This window comes from Amphiura filiformis, chromosome 8 (assembly GCF_039555335.1).
Source record: "Amphiura filiformis chromosome 8, Afil_fr2py, whole genome shotgun sequence".
Lineage (NCBI taxonomy): Eukaryota > Metazoa > Echinodermata > Ophiuroidea > Amphilepidida > Amphiuridae > Amphiura > Amphiura filiformis.
Genome location: NC_092635.1, coordinates 19,962,515 through 19,987,493, shown reverse-complemented (window position 1 = coordinate 19,987,493; position 24,979 = coordinate 19,962,515). Strand labels below are relative to the sequence as shown.

At 35.7% G+C, this 24,979-nt stretch overlaps 1 protein-coding gene across 1 annotated transcript in view; it reads right to left on the bottom strand.

Moving 5' to 3' along the window:
* Positions 1–5,252: 5,252 nt before the first annotated feature.
* The window catches only part of LOC140158775 (semaphorin-2A-like), a 42,118-nt gene continuing 22,391 nt past the window's right edge, over positions 5,253–24,979 (bottom strand). The window contains exons 13-19 of the mRNA XM_072181987.1: positions 15,133–15,209; positions 14,237–14,391; positions 13,587–13,612; positions 12,295–12,556; positions 11,541–11,602; positions 9,451–9,551; positions 5,253–6,771 (exon numbers count right to left, since the gene is read on the bottom strand). Of these exons, the coding sequence (XP_072038088.1) occupies positions 6,724–6,771; positions 9,451–9,551; positions 11,541–11,602; positions 12,295–12,556; positions 13,587–13,612; positions 14,237–14,391; positions 15,133–15,209 (731 nt within the window). The 3' untranslated portion in view covers positions 5,253–6,723. The remainder of the gene's footprint in view (positions 6,772–9,450; positions 9,552–11,540; positions 11,603–12,294; positions 12,557–13,586; positions 13,613–14,236; positions 14,392–15,132; positions 15,210–24,979) is intronic.

Genomic DNA, 24,979 nt, shown 5'->3' with positions numbered 1-24,979 from the left:
TCAAAAATGTTGTTTGTATTATATCGCAAATTAAACGAGAAAAGAAAATTATTTGATATCAGAAGGGGTGTGTCTGATGCCAGGGTTTGATGTGCTGTCAGGTTCCCCCCCAAAAAAAAAAAAAAAATATGGGTGACCAAGCCATTAAAAACTTTTTAAAATTTTTAAAAGGCCTATTTTATTGAGATGTTGATGCTGATCAACAAGTTTATTAGTCAGCATGAATGACAGGAGCCTCATCGTTTTCCTCAAAGATACTGAAAACAGCTAGTAAATTTTATATGAACACTGCTGTATCAATGTAAAACAAAAAAACACCTCACTCCCTTCTCCAAAAACGTGGAAACGGTGAAACTAATTTTTAATTTTGTGTGGCCTATCATAGCCATTTGAAGCCTTTTTGAGCTAGGAATTCAATGTGGGACTGTTTTGGCTCTCAACCAAAGACCCCATTAAAAAGTTATGTTCTCACCCAGCCAGTGCCCCCATAATTTAGGTCCAAAAGTCTGTTTCTCACCCAATGACCCCACATATCGCTCTCACTGAATGCCAAAAATCATGCTCTCACCCAATGATCCCATTTTTGTTGATGTTTTTGCTTTCACCGAATGCTCCTTAGGCCTATACTGTGCACATGGTGAATAATTATGTCAGCCCTACACCTACTGACCCAAGTCTACATGTATATCCAATCCATTAAAGTGGGACTCCCCTCCCCGGAATAACTGAAAATGGGTGAATGTTTTTATGTCACCTGATGGAAATTCTCAAATTGCCCACTGGGCAGGTACCAAATCCAAGTGCTGCACTACACACATGTCACAATGAATGAACCAAAATCAAGATATCAGTTTATTGTTGTTTTATTTTGATAAAATATTTATTAGTCATGTCAATATTACTGAACTTGAATATGTCATATTAACACTGTGAAGTTGATTGACCCAATAGAGGAGCAAGGAGCATATCTTCCTTCCAAGTTTTGCATACTGAATTGCACCCTTTTAACTTTTGACATGCAACCTGTGGTTTGGGTGATATTCAGAAGTTTTGTTTTGAACTGAATTTTTTTTTAAAATTCCAAACATGCTTTTCTATTGGCCATTCATTCAGAATGACAAACTTTCTGACAAATGACCCTTTGGAATGGTTTATGAACTTCCTTAGACAAAAACCACCCTTCAGCAGGAACCAATGAGTACTTTGGGTCTCATTAAAGGGATATCACATTCACACACACAAAATAAGTGTAGACATGATTTAAAATTAAAAAAATCCCTTCCAATTAGTTGATTGTGTTTGGTTAAGTGTGCAATCCAGTATGCTTAAGGGTATACAAGGTATTGTTGGTTGAAGCAGCCAAAAAGAAATTGATTTTCATTATCTGAATCAATATATTATTGAAAAATAACACTTTGGTGTTTTGCAAAAGTTCATTCTACAAATAATATACTTTGAAAACTTGCTTAATTTATTGTTGTTAATGAGTTATGTACGTTTTACAAAAGTGTTGTTATGTTGTTTTAGCCCTCTTTACAACATAACTCAAGAACTACAGGACCTATGAAAGTATATCTGTGATATTTGAATTCTTCTACACACTCGCTATATGAAATGATCAATGCAATTTTTGCCAGAGCTCACTACCATTCGCAAGATGCTGTGAACTACCCAAATCGCAACAGTTTAAAATAGTTGCTAACCTTAAAGGTTTTGGCCAACATAACTGGACATGTGATGTCCTATATAGAGCCTACAAAAATATATCTGTGATATTTGAATTCTTCTACATGCTCGCTATGAATTGAGCAATGCAATTTTTGCTAAAGCTCACTACCATTTGCAAGATGCTGTGAACTACTATTTTTCAGCTGCTTTGACCAACAATACATCGTATAACCTTAATAAGGGTAAAAAGAAAGTTTGCTTGTTCATGATGACCATTTTAGATGGATGGGTCAGTCGGTCGAAAAAAAAAATACTTTTGTTTGTACAAACTCCTCAAATGCATGTGATGCTGTAGTCATATTTAAAGGCCAAAAATATTGTTGCGTTGCCCTCAACCATCCGACCCTAAATCTTGAAAAATCAGGGTCGATCAGGATGATTTTTACAGATTTGTTCAAAAAATCAATGTTTTTCACTTAAAATTAATATTTTATTGAAAGACTAGTCTTTAATTGATGTCTAACAGGTATCCAGAAGTCAAAATTGACAGATGTCCCCTAATTGAAGAAGCATTATTTGATATTTGAGGGGATTTTTAAAAACTGAAGGTTTAAAAAAAAAAGAAAAAGAAATCCGACTGTCCGACCCAACTTTCCCATTTTCCCACTTGAGGGCAACACAACAATTTTTTTTTTTGCCTTATATTGGTAAAACCGATGATGACGAAAAAAAACTTTATGATTTTGATAAACAAGCAAAAAAACTTTTTAAAGCATCTTTGTGTTGGACGACTGTTTTGACGTAATAGAATAAATCAAGATTTTTGAAGAGGCTTTCAAATAAAAAAGTTTTCAGTGAGAATGTTCGGGATGGTCCGTCGGACAAGGACAAGCAAACAATCCTTGATGGGAAGGCCTATTAGCATGCTGTATTTTATTATTATTATTATTTTGTTGTTACTAATGCAATGATTATTATTATTTTATCATATAATTATTAATTGCATACAATTTGGCAACACTGTATACTGCATAGTAGCACATGTATCTGGGTATATAATCAAATAACTGACTTGAATACATACAATATGTGTACATCCATATCAAAAGGATGCACTTGTCGGAGCTACATGTGTCTCATTTCACATAATAGCTAGGAATACAGAACTTGATTCAATTCAAGTGGAGGTCACTTCAAATCATCCCCAAGTGACATGGTTAAGGAATGTTCTCTCTATTCCTAAACCATGTGACTTGGGGATGATTTGAAGTGACCTCCACTTGAAATGAGTCTGGTATTTATTCCTAGCTATTATGTGAAATGAGACACATGTAGCAGCCGACAAGTGCATCCTTTTGATATGGATGTACACATATCGTATAAAAATAACACTCTATAATTGCTGATAAACACTGCATAAAAATAAAATCAACACTCATTTGGGTGGTCATAGTTTTTGATGTTAGTAATTAAGGCAAATAATATAGATATAATTATGTATATAAATGTTTGGAGAGTTGTGTTGTACCCAGCAAACATGCAAATAATCTTAAAATGTTATAACATCATGTTATCTGCTTTTTTCCTATAAAATTATGTAATCTTTAAGATTTTAACATCGTTTGATGCTGCTGAGATATCATTTGCAACTAACAAAATTCTTTGCATGTTATTATCAATGTTTATACCTTATTTTCACCTTAAATGTTTGACCCCTCAAGAAAGTGTGGACTTTCATTTTGTGTGTATTTATTATTGCATTTTCATACATAGTACTGATCAACAGATTTCATTATTAGGTAAAAAGAAAATAGTACTCAAAGCTTGCGAAGATTTTAATATCCAATGCAGAATGTAATTATTTTTCCCCAACTTCCCCCCCCCCCCCCCGACTCAAACTCAGTCAAAATAAGCTTAAGAAAAGTTGAATGCTTGGAACCTTCAAAACTTACACTATTAACACATAATGAAATAATTCATGTTCACCTGTTTAAAGTGTTAATTAAACAATTCTTCCAACAACAACTACTACAACATCAACAACAACAAGAACAAGAACAAGAACAACAACTAGAAGGCTATATATTTGTACACAAATACGGCTATACCCGCATGTTATCGGTGTACCCAAACTTACAGTCCTTATTTGCTGCACTCTCGTGCAAATAAAGAACTTGTAAAAAGTCCCCTCCCAGGGGAGTTGTCTCTCCATAGATTGCCGTTGTCAGTCTCTCTTATTCACAGTGAGGCTATATAATATGATTAGCGGAAAACTATTCCAGAGGGAGTATGTAAATTAAATGGAACAGCCATTTCAGAGGGAGTATGTAAATTAAACGGAACAGCCTATTTTGGGACCATTTCAGAGGGAGTATGTAAATTAAATGGAACAGCCAATGGGTATGTAATTTAACTGGAACAGCCTTAAGGCTTCACGCTGGTATTTCCAATTATTATTTTAATAATTATAATACGGATATGTCTGTTTAGTCCTACATGTGTGGGGAGGGGGTATTGGGGTGTTAGTAACAATATAATTCTCAGGTGCTACTGTGTACAAATTCTAAGCCCGGAAGCTGCTTTATTTGATGAGAAACGGCCGGCCCTTTGTTTTAACATTTGGGGCCCTGGGGCCCATAATATTTGACTTATGAGGTCCATGGACATATGTTGAAGTTTAATTCTCTAGTGCTATCAGTAGACTCAAGCTGGGCACTGTAGCTGCTTTATTTACTGAGTAACGGCCGGCCCTATGTTTTAACGTTTGGGGCCCTGGGGCCCATATAATGTAATATATGGGGCTCACATGTACATATAACAATGTGATTTTAAGATGCAATATGTGTACTAACTCTGAGCCCTAAAGCTGCTTTATTTACAGAGTAACGACCGGCCCTATGTTTTAGCGTTTGGGGCCCAGGGGCCCATATTATGTGACATATGGGGTTCATATATACATATGACAATATAATACTGAAGACCTATCTGTGTACCAAATCTGAGCCCTGTAGCTACTTTATTTGCTGAGAAACGGCCGGCCCTTTGTTTTAACCTTTGGGCCCCTGGGGCCTCTAGCCTTGTACATCTGGGGCCAAAATGGGCAAAAGGCACATCTACAATTTAGGGCTTATACATGTGCAACATATGAGCCCTAGTGTCCTTGTAGCTTTAGAGCTAGGCTTGTCAATCTGTTGCCCCTTATTTTTAACATTTGGGCCCCTGGGGCCCATAATATATAACATATGGGGCTCATGTATACTTGTATTTATAGAGTACCCCTGGGGCTATTAGTGTACCAACTCACGGCCCTGAGGTTGCTCCATCTGATGAGAAACGGCATGGTTTGTGTTTTTACATTTGGGCCCCTGGGGCCCGTGACCTTGACCTCTGGGGCGGGATGGGCAAAAGGCACATCTACGGGGTAGGGCCCATAAGTGTACCACATATGGGCCCTGGGGCCCTTGTAGTTTTAGTGCTAGCCTTGACAGAATGATGTGTTTGATGAAAAAGGAGGAGGAAGAGGAGAAGAAGAAACCACAGGATGGCAATATACCCGTCCATGCTTCGCATGCGGGTATAACAACAACAACAACAACAACAAAATTGTGGAAGAAATTTAATTGCCAATTTATCTGAGACAAATGCACACCGCAAAACAAATGTGTGCAGCAGTTTTGAGAATTGAGACATACTATTTTTTTGCCTCATGAAAGTCGTCATATTATAATATTGGTTTATGTTATGTATAATACAACTACTAAAAAAATAAATAGGTACTTATTGAAAGATTTCTGGCAGAAATACACCCTGCATTATCAGGTAAGTGCGCTTTTAAATTTGAGCCAAACAAATGAGGTAAAATGAAAGAAAACAGTAAATTGTGAATGTATATAGGTCGGGATATAGGTATTTGATTAAAACCTCAGATTTTTTGACAAATACAGCACCCGATGCCTTGTTTTTTGCAGGTTATTTTTTTGTTAATTAAAGTACATTACAATCGTGCAAAAATCAGAACTTCAAAAAGCATTTGAATGTGTCCTCTTCAGCAAATCTAATAACATTTCCATGTCTACTTATATAGCTGCTTCAGCAATCTTGATTAACAATGCCAGCAAAACATCAAAATTGTACAAATATTTCAATTACTGTTTTGCATCAAACTATAAGTATCAGTTGAATTTGAAGTTAGTTGTGATTCTCTTCATTTAGTAAAAGCATTTATTTCTTGTACACCTTTAGACAACTAAAAATAGTAAAATAGTGTCTTCGTTCACATAAATTAAAGGGACATTATAATATTTTGATTAGAAAAATTGTGAGGTTTTACCAAGACATTGCATACGCATTTTAAACATGTATAATGAGAAAACATTGGCATGTCACATAGATCATTTTGCCATTTTGTACTTTCCATGACCCCCTGCTGGGATCACAATTATCGTAATTATACCTTTTATTACAGTTGCACCCTATATAACTTTCAGGGCATAAAAGAAGAATATTGCAAGACAATTCAACAACTCTTCCTATACCTTTGTACAGGATCGAGCCAACCGTTGTTAATCCGTGATGAATCCACACTTTTACTGTAGCGTATAAGGAACGCAAGCGAGACTACGCGTTACGCGAGAGCGCGTAAAATTCGTCATGCCTGGAACCTTTGTGCGTATGCAAGCTTACAAGTTGAATTCAGTATTTTTAAGGTAGGAGTAAACATTGCTGTTTTATTCTGTAGTTTTATTGCTGATATCAACAGAGAAATCATGGAAGTGTTTGTAGGGCTGAGTGGCAATTGTTAGCTGACATTCCTCGTAAAATAATCGTGAATTATACCATCTTTAGCTTCTTTTCGTTATTGAAGGGATTCAGTCATGTCTCACCGTTGTTCATCACCGATTAACAACTCGCGTCCGGCGTGTCTACGTGGTTTACTTCGCTCGGGCAGCTAAAGCACGCAGACGATGCGGACGCATCGTTGTTAATCGGTGATGAACAACGGTGGAACATGATTAAATCCCTAAATCGCCCATTACACCATACATAAATATGTCATCAATTCCATGGACAGGCTGCACAGGTACCATATTCAATCTTGTAATTCTACAGCAGGAAAAAAAAAAGAAAAAATATGCATAATTAAAAAAAAATCAAATACAGTATTTTATGAATCACCATCCTCATGTTTTTTTTTGTTAAAAATTCAACTAAATAGGTCAATAATTATGCTGAAGGAGATGTAAATCTAAATGAGGGTAAACAAAGAAAATTTTCGTTAAAATTTGTAATTTTGTTATTCTTTGCCAAAAATTGTGAAATAATATTAGTAACAACTATCAGGAAGGGTTTCTGGTAATTTTAAGCCAAAATAATAAGGTAAAATGAAAGAAACCCACTTACTATTTTGGCTGCATAACTGTGGTACTCTATGGGGAACTTAGTATTTTAATAAAATAAAGGGGGATTTGATGATCCTAGCATCCTCTTTTTATGACATTTTTCAGTCGATATCCATGAAAAAAGCTTATTCCCAAATTTTGAGTTGATTCCGATTTTGCGTTTGTGAGTTATGCATGATTATGTGCGTTACTGCTCCATAGGCCACTGTTGTAATTTCATTCTGGCATACCAGAACGAATTTCAAATTTGATGATATTTTTGCTAAATGAATTCATCTGCAAAAATGTTGGTACATAAACATTATGTAGCCAGAGTTTTCCGGTGGTATAAAAATCTCAACTTTTTTTTTTTAAAGAAGTGGGGGGATGAGGCTGTGGATCACAAAATGCACTTTATATTCAAAAGTAGGCCAAGGAAAAAAATCATCCTTGATTAGGATTTGAACCTGGGACACAGGCTCTTACCAACTGAGCTATCAATAAAGCCAGTGGCATCGAAACGTTATAGTAAGCTATATAGGCCCAAGGTTCCAAATCGTATCTCCCCCACTTCTTCAGCAACAAGCATTAAGGGCAAATAAAATTTGATCAGTTCAAGCAAAGTGATTGGAGAAAACTTGGCAACTAAAAGAGGAAGAAAAAAATATTTGAAAAAATATTATTTCTCCTTAATGCTTGGAACCCTGGGCCTAAATAGCATACTATAGCACTTCAATGTCATTGGCTTCCTTGATAATCCGTTGGTCTAGATTAGAGTGGCAAGTTTTCCGTGATTTAAAACACAGAATTCTGCGATTTTCCGTGCGCACAGTGTATTTTACCCATACGAAAAATCATTCCGTATGGACCGTACCGTGCATGCACAGATCACAGACAGTGACGCAATCAGCCAATCAGCTGTTGGGAAATCATTAACCCAATGACGTCATCGCTGCATTTTCATTGATAAAATTCAGAATCGTTCAAAAACACGAGTTTTTAATTGCAAATATTTAATTTTTTTAGGTATGAATGTCACTGTCTATCTCAAATTAACATCGTGTATTATCGTAGCGTTGAATGCGCTGAAGCTTGTGAGGCGGATTTGTTGCAAATTTGGCGGATCTTTTGTTTTTTGAGACATTAAAAATCCATCTTTCGCATGGCCGCTGTGTGTGTGTGTGTGTGTGTGGGAGCGGGGTTCAGCTATGCACGCGCTGCATGCATAAACACTAGTACTGCTGACTGAGTGTACCAATCGTAGCAGGGTGTAAAATATACAACAAAGTCAATGTTTAATCTCAAATACGTTATGGGGTAAATATACGCATTTGAATAATTTAACAATAATTTGAATCTGAAAAATAAATGAACATGAAAGTTCATGAGTGATTTTACAACATATTTGACTGTTGGATAAATATGGGTGCTGCAGCTTTAGAGCTAAGGCAATATGGCGCATGGGTAAATTACACTGTGGTGCGTGGTTTTAAATACTAAATTTTGTATTTTCCGTGATGTAATTTCAATTCCGTGTTCTTATTCGGGGTAAAAAGAAGTTACTTGCATTATCTTCTTAGTTGTTTTAAGCCTGATATCTTTGAACATGGACTTCATTTTCATTATTTTAACCTCACATCTCATTATTTTTGCTTCATTTTTATTGTTCTCCAGGAAAAAACATGTTTCCCGTGAATTTCCGTGTTTTTCTGAAATTCTGTGAATTTGTCCATTTTTCCGTGACACAGAAAACTTGCCACTCTAGTATAGATATCCAGGAGTCCCAGGTTCAAATCCTGGTCAAGGTTAATTTGAGGGAAAGAATAAAATTTAATTATGTGCTTGAAGAAATAGAAGAATACGTTTACTTAAGTCATGTTGTCAAAATGAGTCACAACTACTTTAACAAAGTTAGAAGAGTAAGAACGGGATGGGGTGTTTTTGGAAAATTGAATGGGGTAATGCAGAGCGACATGCCATTATGTCTTAAAAATAAAGTCTACAACCAGTGTTACATACAGCTCAGAAACTTGGGCCATGACTCAGAGGATGGAGCAGAAGTTGAGAGTGGTTCAACACAGTATGGAAAGGAGCATGCTTGGGATCACAAATGATCAGAAGAATGACACAGGTCACCGATGTCATCCAGACTGTGAAACAAAAGAAGTGGTCTTGGGCTGGTCACCTAGCTAGAACATTAGATGGACAATGCACCAAACCGGTTACAGAATAGGAAGACAGGGAGGTAGATAGGGATGAAATTACTAAATTTCTTGATGTAACCTTGATGAGAAAGATGCAAGATAAATCAGAGTGGCGACACCTTGGAGAGGCCTTCACCCTACACAGGATGATGACGATGAATTATCTACTTTGCTACATTTTCTACATGGATAAAACTTACTGGATTAGCTGTATTATAATCATCTTTGTTCTTTGCAGCATCAGCCACAGCAGCATTTTTTCTGGTGACTTGTCTTGCTTCATATGTAGAAGTTATGCAATCTAAAAACAAAACAAAAAAAGCCATAGTTTGAATTTGTGTGATGCATTGAAAATACTACTAATTGATGTGATTATTCATATTGCCTAACACTAATTGAAACAGGGTACAGAGGGGGCATATTTCAACCAATTTTAGTGTCTTCATCCCAGTTATAAACAGAGCCAGAGATAAAAATACTAGTATGCTCCTGACGTCACCTGTCAGTCAAACTCGGAAACCATTTGTTTATAGTTTGTTGTGATGACTGACTCTCTGAACGCATCAGTAAAACAGTGTGCCTTATGGTTAATTTTATGGGAAACTTTCTTTCCTGAAGGCACCATGTCAACAATGCCTAGAAAAATTGCTTTTTGCTTTGTGAAGTACCAATTTTTTTACCATTTTCTGTGATTCATTTTCTCTAAGAACATTTCATTATAGAGCTTCATTTTCTCAGAGAACATTTCATTATAGAGCTGCTACTTCATGGAATAGACTTCCTTTTAATCTCTGTGCCAATTTGGATTCACTAAGCTTGAATGAGTTCAAGAATGCCCTATAATTTTGTTTATGTATGTATTTAAGACATTAATAAGGAACTCGTTAATTTGTTAATTTGAACTTGTTCTAAATTTCCATGTTTGTATATTATTCATATTCTTATAATGTTATTTGTATATCAATGTTATATGTATGTTATCAGGGCTTCCAGGGAGACCAGTACTTTCGTATGATGGAATTTTCCTGAATAAATAACGAATAAATAAATAAATAAATAAAATAATGAAGGCACCAGATGAATCAACCTTCCTTTTACGTACTACTAAACAATCAGGGGTCATGGGGAGTTAAATTGACAGTGACGTTAGACACAAACTATTCTATTTAATTCAGTAATTCAGATTTCATAAAACATGAACACACAAACACTGTGGACATCGATGGTTATAAGACCTATTCCAAAGGGTGCCACACACCATATAAAGAATGAATTCAGCTGATATGTCCCCCATAAGGGTATAATGTTAGCATGGTTAGATCCATGGTGTGGGGCGATTGTCAGATTTGTTAAGTCAATAATTTCAATATGTGACACCATCTGGTCCATGAGAGCCAAAGGTGGCAAATATGAAATTGAGATCAAGGCAAACAATAAAATACATAATAGACAATACAAAACTTCAGAACTTTAGAACCAGCTATGCTAGACCTCCTTTTCCCTTTATCACTGTCAACCTGATGAACCTAGTACTACCCAGGGCTTTAGCTGAGGGGAGGGGGTCCAGCAAAACTTAGACTGATCCTACCCTAATTTGGTCACTTCTTGTAATATTTGTACAATATCACTTGCATCACACCCAACAGAGTGCTTAGTAGGAACACACACAAGAAGTACAAATAACAAATAGATTATAGTGGGAATTCCAATTGAATGAACGCAGCTTTTAATAGCGTGACGAACATTTGCGTACACTGTGCGATGTACGCCAGCGTGTGCGACTGTGCGTGACTAACGCGAAAGTGAATCCAACCATGCCAACGCACTCGTGATTGGTTAGCATTGTATCCAAGGTTGTGCGTTCACGTTGTAGTTTGAAATACAATCGCGGTTGGATCGAGTACAGCTGTTGAAAGCTGCGTTCATTCAATTGGAATTCTTACTATAGTAAATTATGTGGTATGTGCCCCAACCAGAAGAGAAGTTCTTGGGCTTTTGTAGATGGTAAAAAATAAATAAATTAAAAAAAAAAAATGACCTCAAGCTTTGACCTCACACCAGTTGATATCACACATGCAAATGTACCCCAAAATGGTTATTGTGTCCAGGCTAAATCCCACTGGAATTCATTATAGCAAGTGTGAGAAATCATCAAAAGAAGCCTAGGGTTAACATCTATTTGCATTTTCTGCACAGACACAATGCCACCCGACATACATCAAAGGTCATTTGATAGTCCCCTTCCTAAACTTTGTTTGTTAGCCAGTATACCATCAAGAGCTCTATGTACCTTGCACAGTCAATGTATTATCTTGCGATTCTACTACTGCCCCGCCCATCGTGATCACACACCTAAAATGAAACAAATGAAAATATTGTCATTATTAGATGTTAGAGTAGAATTGATGGGATAGATACAGGATTGGAGAGTTAGATTGGCAACAGATGTAACAACCAGGGTGTTAGCTATCCACCCATTCATCTGTCATTTTTGTCAGGCAGGTTGCTCCTGGGACAGGCAAGTTTAATACCTGTGATATATGCTAACTTTAAAAAATAAAGCTTGAATAAATTTTATGAACTCAAAGCAAGACCAGACTAACAAATCAAGGCTACAGCAATAGCTTTTTGAACCGATTGAACCCCCAGATGGGGCAGAAGTCTGGATTATGTTTTGAGTGTAAATTTTGGACAGCCAGTTTTGGTGAAAATGATGGGTAATAATAATAATAATAATAATGGAGCGTATTTATACCGTGCAAAAATCATCAAAAAGATCTCAGGGCACGAAAACAAAAAAGGAAAGTATACACAATGAAACACAAAAAACCTTAAGATTCAGGGAAAGCATGTTGGAAAAAATGAGTTTTAAGACTACATTTGAATTAAGCGAGAGAAGTGATATTGTGGATACTTGTCAAATCCTAGCTAAGACACAGATAGATATAGCAAAATTGTAGCAATCTATCGTAAACAGAAAATTACAGAAAAGGGATGAAATAAAAGTATAAAATGTGGTCAGTCTTGTGCATTTCTAGCCTTACCTATATGTTCCTGATGTTCTAGTATGTGTGTTGATGTGCAGATAACTCAGTGGTTTATAATCCATGGAGCGAATCTTATTGAAATAAATAAAGTGACCTAAGCCAGTGGCCGTTATCTCCATCTCATCAGTACCGCCCGCTGCTGGTGTAAAAAACCAACTAGTGTCAGCGCTTACGGAAGTATCAGCAAACACACCTTTACAGACCAATGTGACATAATTACCATTGCAGACTGTTCTGCTAATTGCTGTAGAACAAATTACTGTTGATGTAAAAATATAAATATAAAATATGAGCTGTGCGGCATTAAAAACTGTAAGGGAAAGGGAGTGGAGGCATATAAGGTCATGTCTTCCATAGGGGTGTATGGATTTCAACTGGAATAGCCCAATCCTAATCCTGTGATGCATCACTTTTGAAAAGCAAAACATTGCTTTGAAAAGTGATAAAAAATGCTACAAATTACATTTATTGGGCATCCACTGATTTTGATAATTATTGTTTTGAATTAATTAAAAGGGCATTTCGTGATCCACAGCCTCATCCCCCACTTTTCTCAAAAAAAGTTGAAATTTTTATATCACTGGAAACCTCTGGCTACATAATGTTCATTTAACAAACTATTTCTTGCAGATTAATTCGTTTAGCAAAGATATCGTGAAATTTGAATTTCGTTCTGGTGCACCAGAACAAAATTACAATGTATTGTCTATGGAGCGGTGTAATACACATAATCATGCATAACTCGCAAACGCAATATCGGAATCAACTGAAATTTTGGGAATATGCTTTTTTCGTGGATATGTACTGGAAAATGTCATAAAAAGAGGATGCTATAAGGATCACGAAATACTCCTTTAATTCATTAAAGGTAATGACTAATGATCTTGAAAAACAAATTAGTAAAATGATAGATCCAATGTAGTTCACGTGATAAGCAACATTGCTCAGAGTTCAAATTTTGTTAAAACACTGTTGCAGAAACAATGGCTATTGATCAGCTCAACGCTCTGAAAATGGAAGTATATTTATATGCATATTTTACTGCAATATGAATTTAGCTTAATCCTCAACATGATAAACTCTTTTTCTAATTCTACACTTATTATGATGACCCAAATCTTCTTGGCATATTCTCTGAATTTTGGCATGTTTGGCTACAATAATGAGATGGTTTTTTGTTTGTTTGTTTTATTTCTTCTTTAACCTGGGACACTCAATCCGTTGAAAACACAATTAATCATCTGTTCTTCCTTGAGGCCCAGGGGTAATATAACTGCAAAGAAACTCACCTCCAGATGCAGTGAATCCAGTGGTCCTGCAAGAACAATAAATGGAAGAATTTTATACAAGAAATTTACTCATTACATATGCATCCTGTCATCTTTCATGGCGCTATCTAGATTAAAACATTACCAATCACTGTAAAATGTCAAAATCAGGGTCTTTTTATTAGAAAGGAAATGCTACAAATATTTTAACTGATTTGGCAAATATTGGAATTACTTTTTTTCAACCACCTCGATCGCACCATCTTTTTTAGTGTTCCAGATTAATTACTTTGCAGAAGGCAAATTCCTATTGCAAACATCCAAATTAAATTTAGAAAGTGAAAAAAACTGTTAGGCTATAAAACAGTCATATCTCAAAGCCCCCGCACACATTAATTTTTTTTCTTAGTGTATCCATGTCAGTTGAAACAGCAAATTCATTTTTTATTCCCCCTTTTTTAGAAACATTTTTGAAGAAAATTACTTGATTTGTACTTCAAATGTGTAAATCAACCACAATTTTATGCAGTGTACTTTTGAATACTTGAAAAAAGTTTTTAACAAATCTTTAAAGATCGAAAAACACATTCCGCCGTTGTTTTTGAAAATGACATGGGTTTTGAGACATTGGCCTTATCAAGCATTTTGTTCAATGTTGTATTGCTACTTACAGGTAAGGTGGATATATAGTATCGAACTGAGCTTGGGTTTGCGCTACTCCATATTGTAAATTTATTTGGATCACTTTGTTATGAGTTGTAGCATACAAGTATCTATCATCTCCATCTGGTAGTAGTCCAAGACCAGTAATTGGAGCACCATCAGTCTATAAATGAAGAAAAAAAATTGTATTTAGAAAAGCCCTGATGGAAAGTTGGTTAACAATGGAAACCAAATATACATATGATCAATGGGCTATTACATTTGAAATCCACACTACCCCTGTGGAAGATTTTGGAAATATCTTCCACAGGGGGAGTATGTTTTTCAAATGTAATTGGTCATGGTTAATCATTTTGAAACCCCTACTCCCTCTGTATTATGGCTTCACCTATATCATTCACAACTGGAGTGAGTATTTCAAATTGAAGTTACCCAATTGTCTATTCTATTACTCCCTCTGTGGAAGACTTCAGCTAAATCTTCCACAGGGTGTGTGTTGATTTTAAATGGAATAGCCCAATGTATCACACACAATAAATGGTGAATGCTTAATGTGACCACAAATGGGCTGTAATTTTGGTATTTTCACTTTTTGAGATATTGGATAAGCAAATTGTCCTAAAAATAGGCTTGACAATGATATATTACACATTGCTTGTTTGCAAGATAATAAGAAAATTCAGTAAAGCAGTTCAGAAATCCTTTGTTTTTTGATGTTTTTTGAGAGGTAACAAGCCATGCTAACATTACAGCCCACATGGATGGTCACATACAACATCCTTTTCTATTACACAATGTATCCCAGAGCCTTTGTGGTTCTTCATATCACTGTATACACATTTGGTTATTTTACTATTGACTCTTTGCACAGTAATCTTAAAATAAGTTGCCTCTGGTTACTTACTGATTGCCAATATTTAATGCTGCTGTCACTCAATATACCATCACTACCATCATATATCTTCCAAATTTTACCAGAATCTGGAAACAAAATTGACACAGGTGTATGAGTTCATATTTAAACAAAGGGTCTAATATAAGTTCAGAGAAACACACATACACACCCCTTACATGTATTCACATGCAACCATGGACTTCCAAGGACTGACATTTCATATTGTGGACTTCTATATTATACACAAATCTGACAATCGCCACACCGTGGACCTGTACCTGACATTATACCTCGACAGGGGGCCCTGTCAGATTAATTCATTCAAAGATGTGTGGTACCCTTTTAAGTGGAATATGTCTTGTAACCATGAATGTCCATTGTGTTTGTGTGTCCATGTTTTATGAGCTTCAATTCATAAACCCAAAACACTATAATAGCCCTCCCCTACACACCACCTACTAATTTTGATCAGCAAATAAAGACTCAGGATTTTCTGGTTTCATCCTGCATCTAAAACTGGTTTTCTTCTCCGAGTATATTGTCCTGCAGAAATAAAGAAATGGTGATAATGGACTAAACAGACCTGCCAACTTGTAAGTTTTTTTTCCAAAAAATACAGTTTTTATTTATTTATTTATTTATTTAAACTTTCTTTACCCAGGGTAGCTCCTTCAATGTCAAAACACTGATTTCCAAGGAGGCCCTGCATTTACAATGTGAACAAGAAGCATATATATACAGTAATAAATCAGAAAATACATAATTATAAATGCCACATGAAATTGTGAACATTTGGGAAAACATGTAAATTCAGATAAAAGGCATATTACACTGGTTTTATCAAAAACAACTGCTTAAATTGAGCAATACTCATTGACTTAAAATTACATCTACTATCATTTGGAAGGCTATTCCACAATTTAGTAGCACGTGAATGAAAAGTTCTTTTACCTGCATTAATATTATATGGTGGTTCAAAAAGAGCAAAGTTGGTTTGACTCCTGGTTCCTTTAGAGTGCATATCATGCATAAAAGTGAACTGAGAGGAAAGGTAATCAGGAGCCATTCCTTTCAGGCATTTGAAGGTGAGTGTTGCCATATAGTTGAACCACCTATCATTTAATTTATTCCAGTGAAGAGTACTCATCATGTCATCAATTGGTGTTCTGATATCAGCAGAAAGAATAATACTGAGCAAGCCTATTGTGAAGAATTTGAAGGAGTTGTAGAGCTCAACAGAACAGTTAGACCAAACAGTATTACAATAATCAAAATTAGGCATAACAATTGCATTAGCAAGCATGATGAGGTATCTTTTGGAATATAAGGTTTGACACGTTTAATTACACCACATCGCTTAGAAATACAGGAAGACATTGCATTAATATGATCAGACCAAGCCATGGTAGGATCAAATGTAACACCAAGATACTTAAATACATCTACACGCTCAATAGTATCATTATTGTAATATAAACTAACATCTGTAAAGTTTTTTAACACCCTGCTAGTGCCAAACACCATGAACTTAGTTTTCTGAATGTTTAATGTAAGATTATTATTCTTGAACCAGTCAACAATTTTAGATAAATTACATTGAAGCTTTGATTGAAGAGTATAAGAGTCATTAGCAGTACATAGTAATGTGGTGTCATCGGCATACATAGTACATTTACAATCAACACTATTAGAAAGACTATTAACAAATATTATAAAAAGAAGCGGGCCTAAAATAGAGCCTTGAGGAATGCCAATATTAATGTTCTTAAAATCAGATAATGTGGCATTAATGTTAACAGCTTGAGCTCTATTACCAAGATAAGATTCAAACCACTCAAGTGTTGTACCTTTAATACCATAGTTGCTAAGTTTTTCAATTAAAAGAGAATGGTTAACACAATCAAAAGCCTTTTTGAGATCAAGAAATATTGCACCAGTGGCTTGTCCATTATCCATGTTTTTTAAAATGAAATCTTGAACATCATTCAGGGTAGTTGCTGTTGAGTGATTGCTACGAAAACCAGATTGGTTCTCTGACAGAATACCCATAGAAGTTAAATAAGAATATAATTGATTATGAACAGCTCTTTCGATAATTTTGGAAATGAGAGGCAGGACAGAAATAGGCCTGTAATTTCCAACATCCAATTTATCACCTGCCTTAAAAATTGGGGTGACTTTAGCCAACTTCCAGTCTGTTGGATAAACAGATGTATTTAAAGAAAGATTACAAATATATGCTATAGAATGACAAATGTATGGTGCAGCTAGCTTCAACAACTTGACACTAAAATCATCCATGCCAGGTGACTTATTGTTTGGAATATCGCAAATATGCTTATATACAAACTCTGGGGTAATATAACTAAACTTAAAAGTACTAGTACATGTATTAAAACTGTTGCTACCAACATTTACATCATCAAAATCTTTAGCAAGTGTAGTCCCTATTGAGGTAAAATAATCATTGAATACATTGGCAGTTTCTTTAAGAGAAGATGTCAACCTACCATCATTATCACTCTTCACAGTTTTGATTGTTGAAGAAGATTTTGAAGGCAATAATTTCTTAATTGTAGACCAGAGCTTTTTATAGTTTCCTACATTACTTGTGTTGGAATCAGTATAAAATTTCTTTTTAAGAGTGTAGCATAAGTTATTTGCTTTATTACGATACATTTTGCCATTTGCCAATCATGCGAATCATTTGTCTTATGAGCCTTACCATAATAGAAATCGCGATCTTTACAAACAGATAGAAATTCACTGGTGATCCATTCAGGTTGAGAACCTTTTATGCGCTTCTCTCTGATAGGTGCATGGATATTACAGGCATCATTAAACACTGATTTCCATGTGTCTAAGGCTATATTTACATCATTAATACTTTGTACACAGTTCCAATTAGTCTTACTGATTGTATTCACAAACTCTTGCTCATTAAAATTCCTATAGGATCTGGTTTTAGTAATTTTAGGAGAAGACTTAATTTGTTTCATTTTGCGAACAACATAAATAAGATTGTGGTCACTAAGTCCCAGACTATGAACACCAGATGCAATAATAGTTTCTGGTCTTGTTACAAAAGCAAGATCAATAGTTGTTTTACTCTTCTCCGTAATTCGAGTGTAATCCTTAATTACTTTGAGTGAATTGTGAGTGATTTGCTAATTTAGAAACTTTCCTAGATTCAGTACCAGGCTTAGATACATCAAGATTAAAATCACCTAAGACAATTACATTATCATACATAGAAACACAATTTTGAAACATAGCATCAATCCTATCAGTGTATTCAGCTATAGCATCTGGAACACGATAAACAGTACCAACTAAGATGGGTTTGCTGTGAGGAAGACATATTTCAACCCAAAGTGCTTCAACATCATTGATAAGAAGATTGCTTTTTTCAACAAAGGTTAAATTATCCTTAATGTAAATTACATTTCCCACATGGTTTTCATTTTCCTGTCTATTCTACACAAATTATAACCATTAATTTCAATTTCAGAATTATCAATACCACTTGTAAGCCAAGTTTCATTGAGTGACAACAAATCAATATTATTATCATGAAGAAGAATGTCAATATACTCAACTTTGTTTTTTAAACTCTGAACATTAAGGTGAGCCATTTTTAGACCTTTGCCAAGAGCACATTTGAGATCAATAAAAGGCTCTTTACTATAAGGAAGTTCATTCCAACATGTCCTATAGAAACATGATTGACACCAATATGGGCCATTGTTATTATAATCAGTGACACAGTTATTATGAAACATCAATGAACATTGAATGCATGAAATGGTTTGATGAGATGGGATTATCTTGCAAGTACACTCAGCACAAATTGTATTGTTATCACTTGAGACTTTACAATGAGATGGTTGATGGGATGAAAGGATGGTGTTGTTAACAGTGTTAGTTGTGTCACTGTAATTATTTACACTATTATTGCACATATTATTATTTTCACTACATATTGGAGAAACATAATTATTAAATGCATTTGAATTACAATTACTTGGCATTTGCAGATAAATTGCACAATCAGGATTTGAAGAAGTATCAACATTGAAAACATTATTAACATCTACATTTAAATTAGTTCCTTTGTTACAAGGGTTCATGTCCATAGGTTTTATCACACTGTCATTGATCTTCCTCTTATTTGTAGAAACACAAATAGTATTTTCTGCACTTTGTATATCAAACTTTTCTTCAGAAGAATTTTGAATATTTGTTGTTGCTTGTTTATCACATGAAATGTTTACATTATTATTTACAATATTGTCACTTTTCAAGATTACCATTGTCCAAAAACAAAAAATCCTGAGCGTATCAGCTGTGATTGGTGCATTGGTATGTAAACAAAGGCATGTTAGGCATATTATTAATCAATCAGAATGTTGCATAGAAAAGCACTAGGCACCCTGCGAGAATCATCAATGGCCATTCATCCCGGGCCATTCATGCATTGAGCATGCCAGTAAAGATAATAGTTTCATGATCAGTTTAAGCATGTATTTTTAAATATGTTTTTGACTTTGTCAACTCAAAGATACAAAAAAAAAAATTCTTTGGAACCAGAGGATTCAGTGAAATGGAAATTCATAAAGTCGTTTCGGAAAGGAGAAAATCATGCACGAAGTGCAATTTGCAGTGTGGATTTTCAATGAAAAATATGACTTTTGGGGTTTCAGAATACAGTTTTGTGATCTCAAAGGTTGGCAGATCTGACTAAATGGTAACCAAGCTCCAAACCCAACCCATATCTGTCTACATGTACCCCCACATATTTAGGGCTGTGCAATAATTATGTGCCCTGGAGAGAGCAAAATTAGGAGGCAAGAATATTTTTGGAAAACAATTAAGTTAAAGCATCCCGGGGGTGTGAAGGAGGGGGAGTGGAGGAGGGGGTGTGGAGAAAGGGGTGTGGAGGAGGGAGTGGCTGGAAATGAAAGGCAAAATAAAAACCATAGATCGCAAAAGACCGCCAACAGCTGCCTCTCAATAAGGATGTGCAACTACATTGCCCGCAGGCCTCAAAAGAACTACAAACCGCAAAATTTGGATATCCAACTAGATTACCCCGCAGGCCTACAAAGAACCACAAACCACGAAATATGGATATGCAACAAATTAAAACCACAAACAGCGAAAGACTGCCAACAACCACAGCTCAATATGGATATCCAACAAGATTCCCCCGTAGGGCTACAAAGAACCACAAGCCGCGAAATTTGGATATCCAACTAGATTGCGCCGCTGTGCTACAAAGAACCACTAACTGTAAAATATGGATATTCAACAAATTAAAACCACAAACCGTGAAAGACCGCCAATAACTGCCGCTCAATAGGGATATCCAACTAGATTGCCCCACAGGGCTACAAAGAACCACAACCGCGAGATTGCAGCATGGTCACTGAGTAGGTGAGTCACGCGGCTCGGTTGCTCCACTATTTCTGTTCATTTAACCCATTCCCCCTCGGATTTGAGAGCTACTGTTCCAAGATGAATAATAACCAAGGTTCAGGGAAGCATAAGAGACCAGGAACACCTGGGGAGCTCAAGGGAACAACAAGAAAAAGCAGGCTAAAAACTGGACTTTGCGTCGACAAGCGCAGGAGTTAAGCTTATGCAGCCATGATAATTCCAAGTCACAAGCAGACGGCGGCGGCGCTGTGCATGAACAACAACCACAATGGTTTACAGCATACGAGCAAAGGTTGGAGGATCGTTTTAAATCTTTGTATTTGAAGATCAAGCTGGAAGTTAGTGAAGCCCTGGATTTTCACAATGAAGCATGTGATTCCAAAGTGAAGGAGTTGCAATCAGAGATAGATAAGTGTTGGGACAAAATAGATGATTTAGAAAACCGTGCTCGTCGTAATAACATTGTGCTGTTTAATATCCCAGAAGGTTCTGAAGCAAATCCAAGCAACTGCATTGACTTTGTGAACAATTTGATCACAGAATTCATCGACCCCAATATTCCAGAAGGATCAGTTGATATTCAGCGAGCCCATCGTACGCCGACTGGACCTCCTAGACCAGGTCAGATAAAGCCCCGACCCATTCATGTATATTTCAACCAATTTTCTCAGAAAGAAATGGTTCGCAAGGCAGCAATTCCAGCTTTCAAAGCAACAAAGTATAAGAACTGCAAACTCTTTGTGGCTGAGGACATAAGCAAGCGTCTCCAAAATAAGAGAAAGGAAATGTTACCTACCTTCAAGAAGCTTCGTGAGGAGGGCAAAAGACCCTTCTTTTCCTACCCGGCCATCCTGAAATATTGGGAAAAGCAGGCGCTGTCAAAGTCTTCAAGATCACACCAGATGTGAATCCTTTCAGTCGTCAGAATACCCCATTGAGGTCTCAGCAACCATCAGTTTAGTCTAACTTTCAAATTCAAGAACTTGAACTTTCTTCAGTGACATTCGGTTGCATATTTGCTTTCATCCAAATATCTTCATTTTGGCAAAACACTTTCATTTTCCAGCTTCAGTATTAAGCAGACATTTTGTGTCTTCTTGCCAGTTTTCTTTGGAAAAAAATGTTTGAAATTGAAGTTTAAAAGTTTAAAATTCAAGTCCAGCTCTTAAAAAAATTAGGCCATTTTCTTTGGACTTGAACCATTTTGTGAAAAAGGACACTTATGACGTTATTAAGTACTGTTTCTCATGTTTGTTCCCTTTCGCGGGAATTTAGGTGGCACAAACATTGCTGATATGTTAATTGAATCTTTTAATTTTTCCTTTGAACAAGGCCTTTTGTCTCTTTCCCAAAGAAATGGTGTTGTTACTTTGCTTCCTAAAAAGGACCGTGATCCTATTTTTGTTAAAAATTACCGTCCTATTTCCTTATTGACGACTGATTATAAGCTTATTGCAAAGACCATGGCTAATCGTCTCAAACTTGTTCTTCAGGATCTTATTCATGATGATCAAACTGGTTTCATGAAGGGTAGGAATATTGGTTGTAACATTAAGTAACATTATTGATTTGATTGAATATTCGATATGAATAATATCCCAGGGTCTATTGTTTTGTTAGATATAGAAAAGGCTTTCGACAGCGTTGAACACAGTTTCTTATTTCAGGTTTTAAGTCGGTTTAATCTTGGGGATAATTTTATTCAGTGGGTCAAAACTTTTTACAATTGCGGAAAAGTTATGTTATCAATAATGGTTTTCTCAGCAATCCTATTGACATGTCTCGTGGAATTTTTCAAGGCTGTCCTATTTCACCATTTTTGTTCCTTTTGCCATTGAAATTTTGGCTATCAGTTCACAGTAATGAAAAAATAAAAGGTCTTAAAGTGGGTAACATAGAAAAGAAAATTAATTTGCTGGCTGATGATACCACATGTTTCTTACAAGGGGATTTAGAATCTTTCCAATTTCTCTTCAACATCCTTGATAAATTTGCTTCCTTTTCAGGTTGCAAAATCAATATGTCAAAATCTGAGGCCATTCATATTGGCAGCTTAAAAGGTTCTGATTTCCATCCCTTTGAAGATATTGGGCTGAAGTGGAAGACAAACACCTTTAAAACCTTAGGTGTTAATTTTTCTCTTAATACACATGCTCTTTTTGAGCTCAACTTTACCCCTAAACTTCATCAAATTGAGCAAACACTCAATTGCTGGAGGAGTAGATATTTATCTCTCTTGGGCAAAGTTACAGTTGTAAAATCCCTGTTGTTACCCCAGCTCTTGTATCTCTCTGTTCTTTGTATAAACATTCCAAAAAGTGTTTTCAAGAAACTGAATAGTATGTTTTATAAATTCATTTGGAATGGAGGGAATGACAGAGTTAAGAGGGATGTCATGTGTAATGATTATGATAATGGTGGTCTTCGGATGATTGACCTTCTTGTGTTCTCACAGGCTCAAAAATTCGTGTGGGTTAAGCAGCTGCTTGATCCTAATTATTCTAGTTTTTTGAAATCCCTTGAATTTTCTGTTTTATCTTCTTTTTATCCAGATTATACTGTCTTGTTGAAGGCAGATGCTCCAGATTGTGTTTTAAATACCCTGTCAAATTGTCAGCTAATTGAGACTATCAAATTATGGTATTTATACAAATGCAAGATGAAGGAAAAATTAAACTGGTCCGATTTCCATCTCCAGGACCCAATTTGGTGGAATAAAGATGTTCGGTTAAAAACAAAAAAGTTTTTCTTTTACCCTACTTGGGATGAAAAAGGGATCCATTGCATTTCAGATCTTTATATGGGTCACATTTTAGTTTTTAGAATTTGATATTTCCATTAAAGACAGGAGAAAATACAATTATTTAATGAATGGGATTTATTTGGATTGGTTCCAGAACCCTAAGAACATTCAAGAAAACATTTTTGATACTATTTCTGCTTCGCTTTTAGATGCAGAGAAGGTTTCAAAACATGCCTACTCAACTCTTAGGAACCAAGCCACTGTTGAAGCTGAAAACAAATGGGTTGATTGTCTCGATGTGTTCGATGAAATTGAATGGAACTGTGTGCATAGTAGCAATTTTAAATGTACTATTGAAACCCAGTTACGATCTTTTTATTTTAAAGTTTTTCATAGGGCAATTTGTACAAATAATTTTCTTCACAGAATTGGTAGGGTGGATTCACCCAATGAAAATTGCCCGAAACAATTTTGCATTTATTTTAATGCAAGAATGTGTCTCCCATGTGGGATGAACTTTGTTTTTATATCAACAGTGTCACTGGGGATTCTTTTACATTTTCAAATTTGATAAAATGTTTGGTATCAGGGATACCTCAGAACATGACCTGTGTATTAATTTCCTTTTTCTGTGCCTTAAATTTTACATTCATAAGTGCAGATTTAAACAGACTAACCTTAGTTTCAATGCTTTTCTGAATATGGTCAAATTAAAGCAGAAAATTGAGTATAAAATTGCTGAAAGTAAAGGCAAACTGCGGCTCCATTTCAAAAAATGGACCATTGATCTTGAAGCATCTTAAATTGTTGTCCTTTTCTTCAATTTTTTTTTCAAACTGATTATGGCAGGATCAAGATGGGTGTAACCAAGTAATGTGTGCACTTGTTTGACACAAGACTGGTGCTTGTGTTTTGTTTGTAAGAGTGAACGTTCTCTTTGTCCATCGTCTTTGTCTCTTTTGTGATTGTCCTTTGTACCTGTTCTTAAAAATTTTGACTATAATATTATGTTTTAATTCATGATCGTTGGGAACTGGTGGCCCATTGTGTATGTTTTTTCTCCCTCCACCAGTTCCAAGAACAGGGAATAAAAACTTCAAAAAAAAAAAAAAAAAAAAAAAAAACCACAACCGCAAAATATGGATATCTAACAAGCTTAAACTACAAATTAGCCAGGGCTTGAAGAACTGTTAAAGAACGCCAACAACCGCCGCTCAATAGGGATATCCAACTAGAGGCTACAAAGAACCACAAACCGTGAAATTTGAATATCCAACTAGATTGCCCCGCAGGCCTATAAAGAATCATAAAACCGCGAAATATGGATATCCAACAAACTAAAACCACAAACCGTGAAAGACCACCAACAACCACCGCTCAATAGGGATATCCAACTAGATTGCCCCGCAGGGCTATGAAGAATCACACACTGTGAAGTATGGTTATCCTACAAGTTTAAGCTATAAATTAGCCCCCGATAGAGGGCAAGGCTTGAAGAATGAGGGAAATTAAAACCACAAACCGCAAAAGACTGCCAACAACCGCTGCTCAATAGGGATATTCAGCTAGATTGCCCCGCAGGGCTACAAAAAACCACAAACATTAAAAATAATTATCTTGCCATGTTGTGGCCGTTAGATGCTTCTGTAGTATAAGCCTAAAGCCTAGCTACAT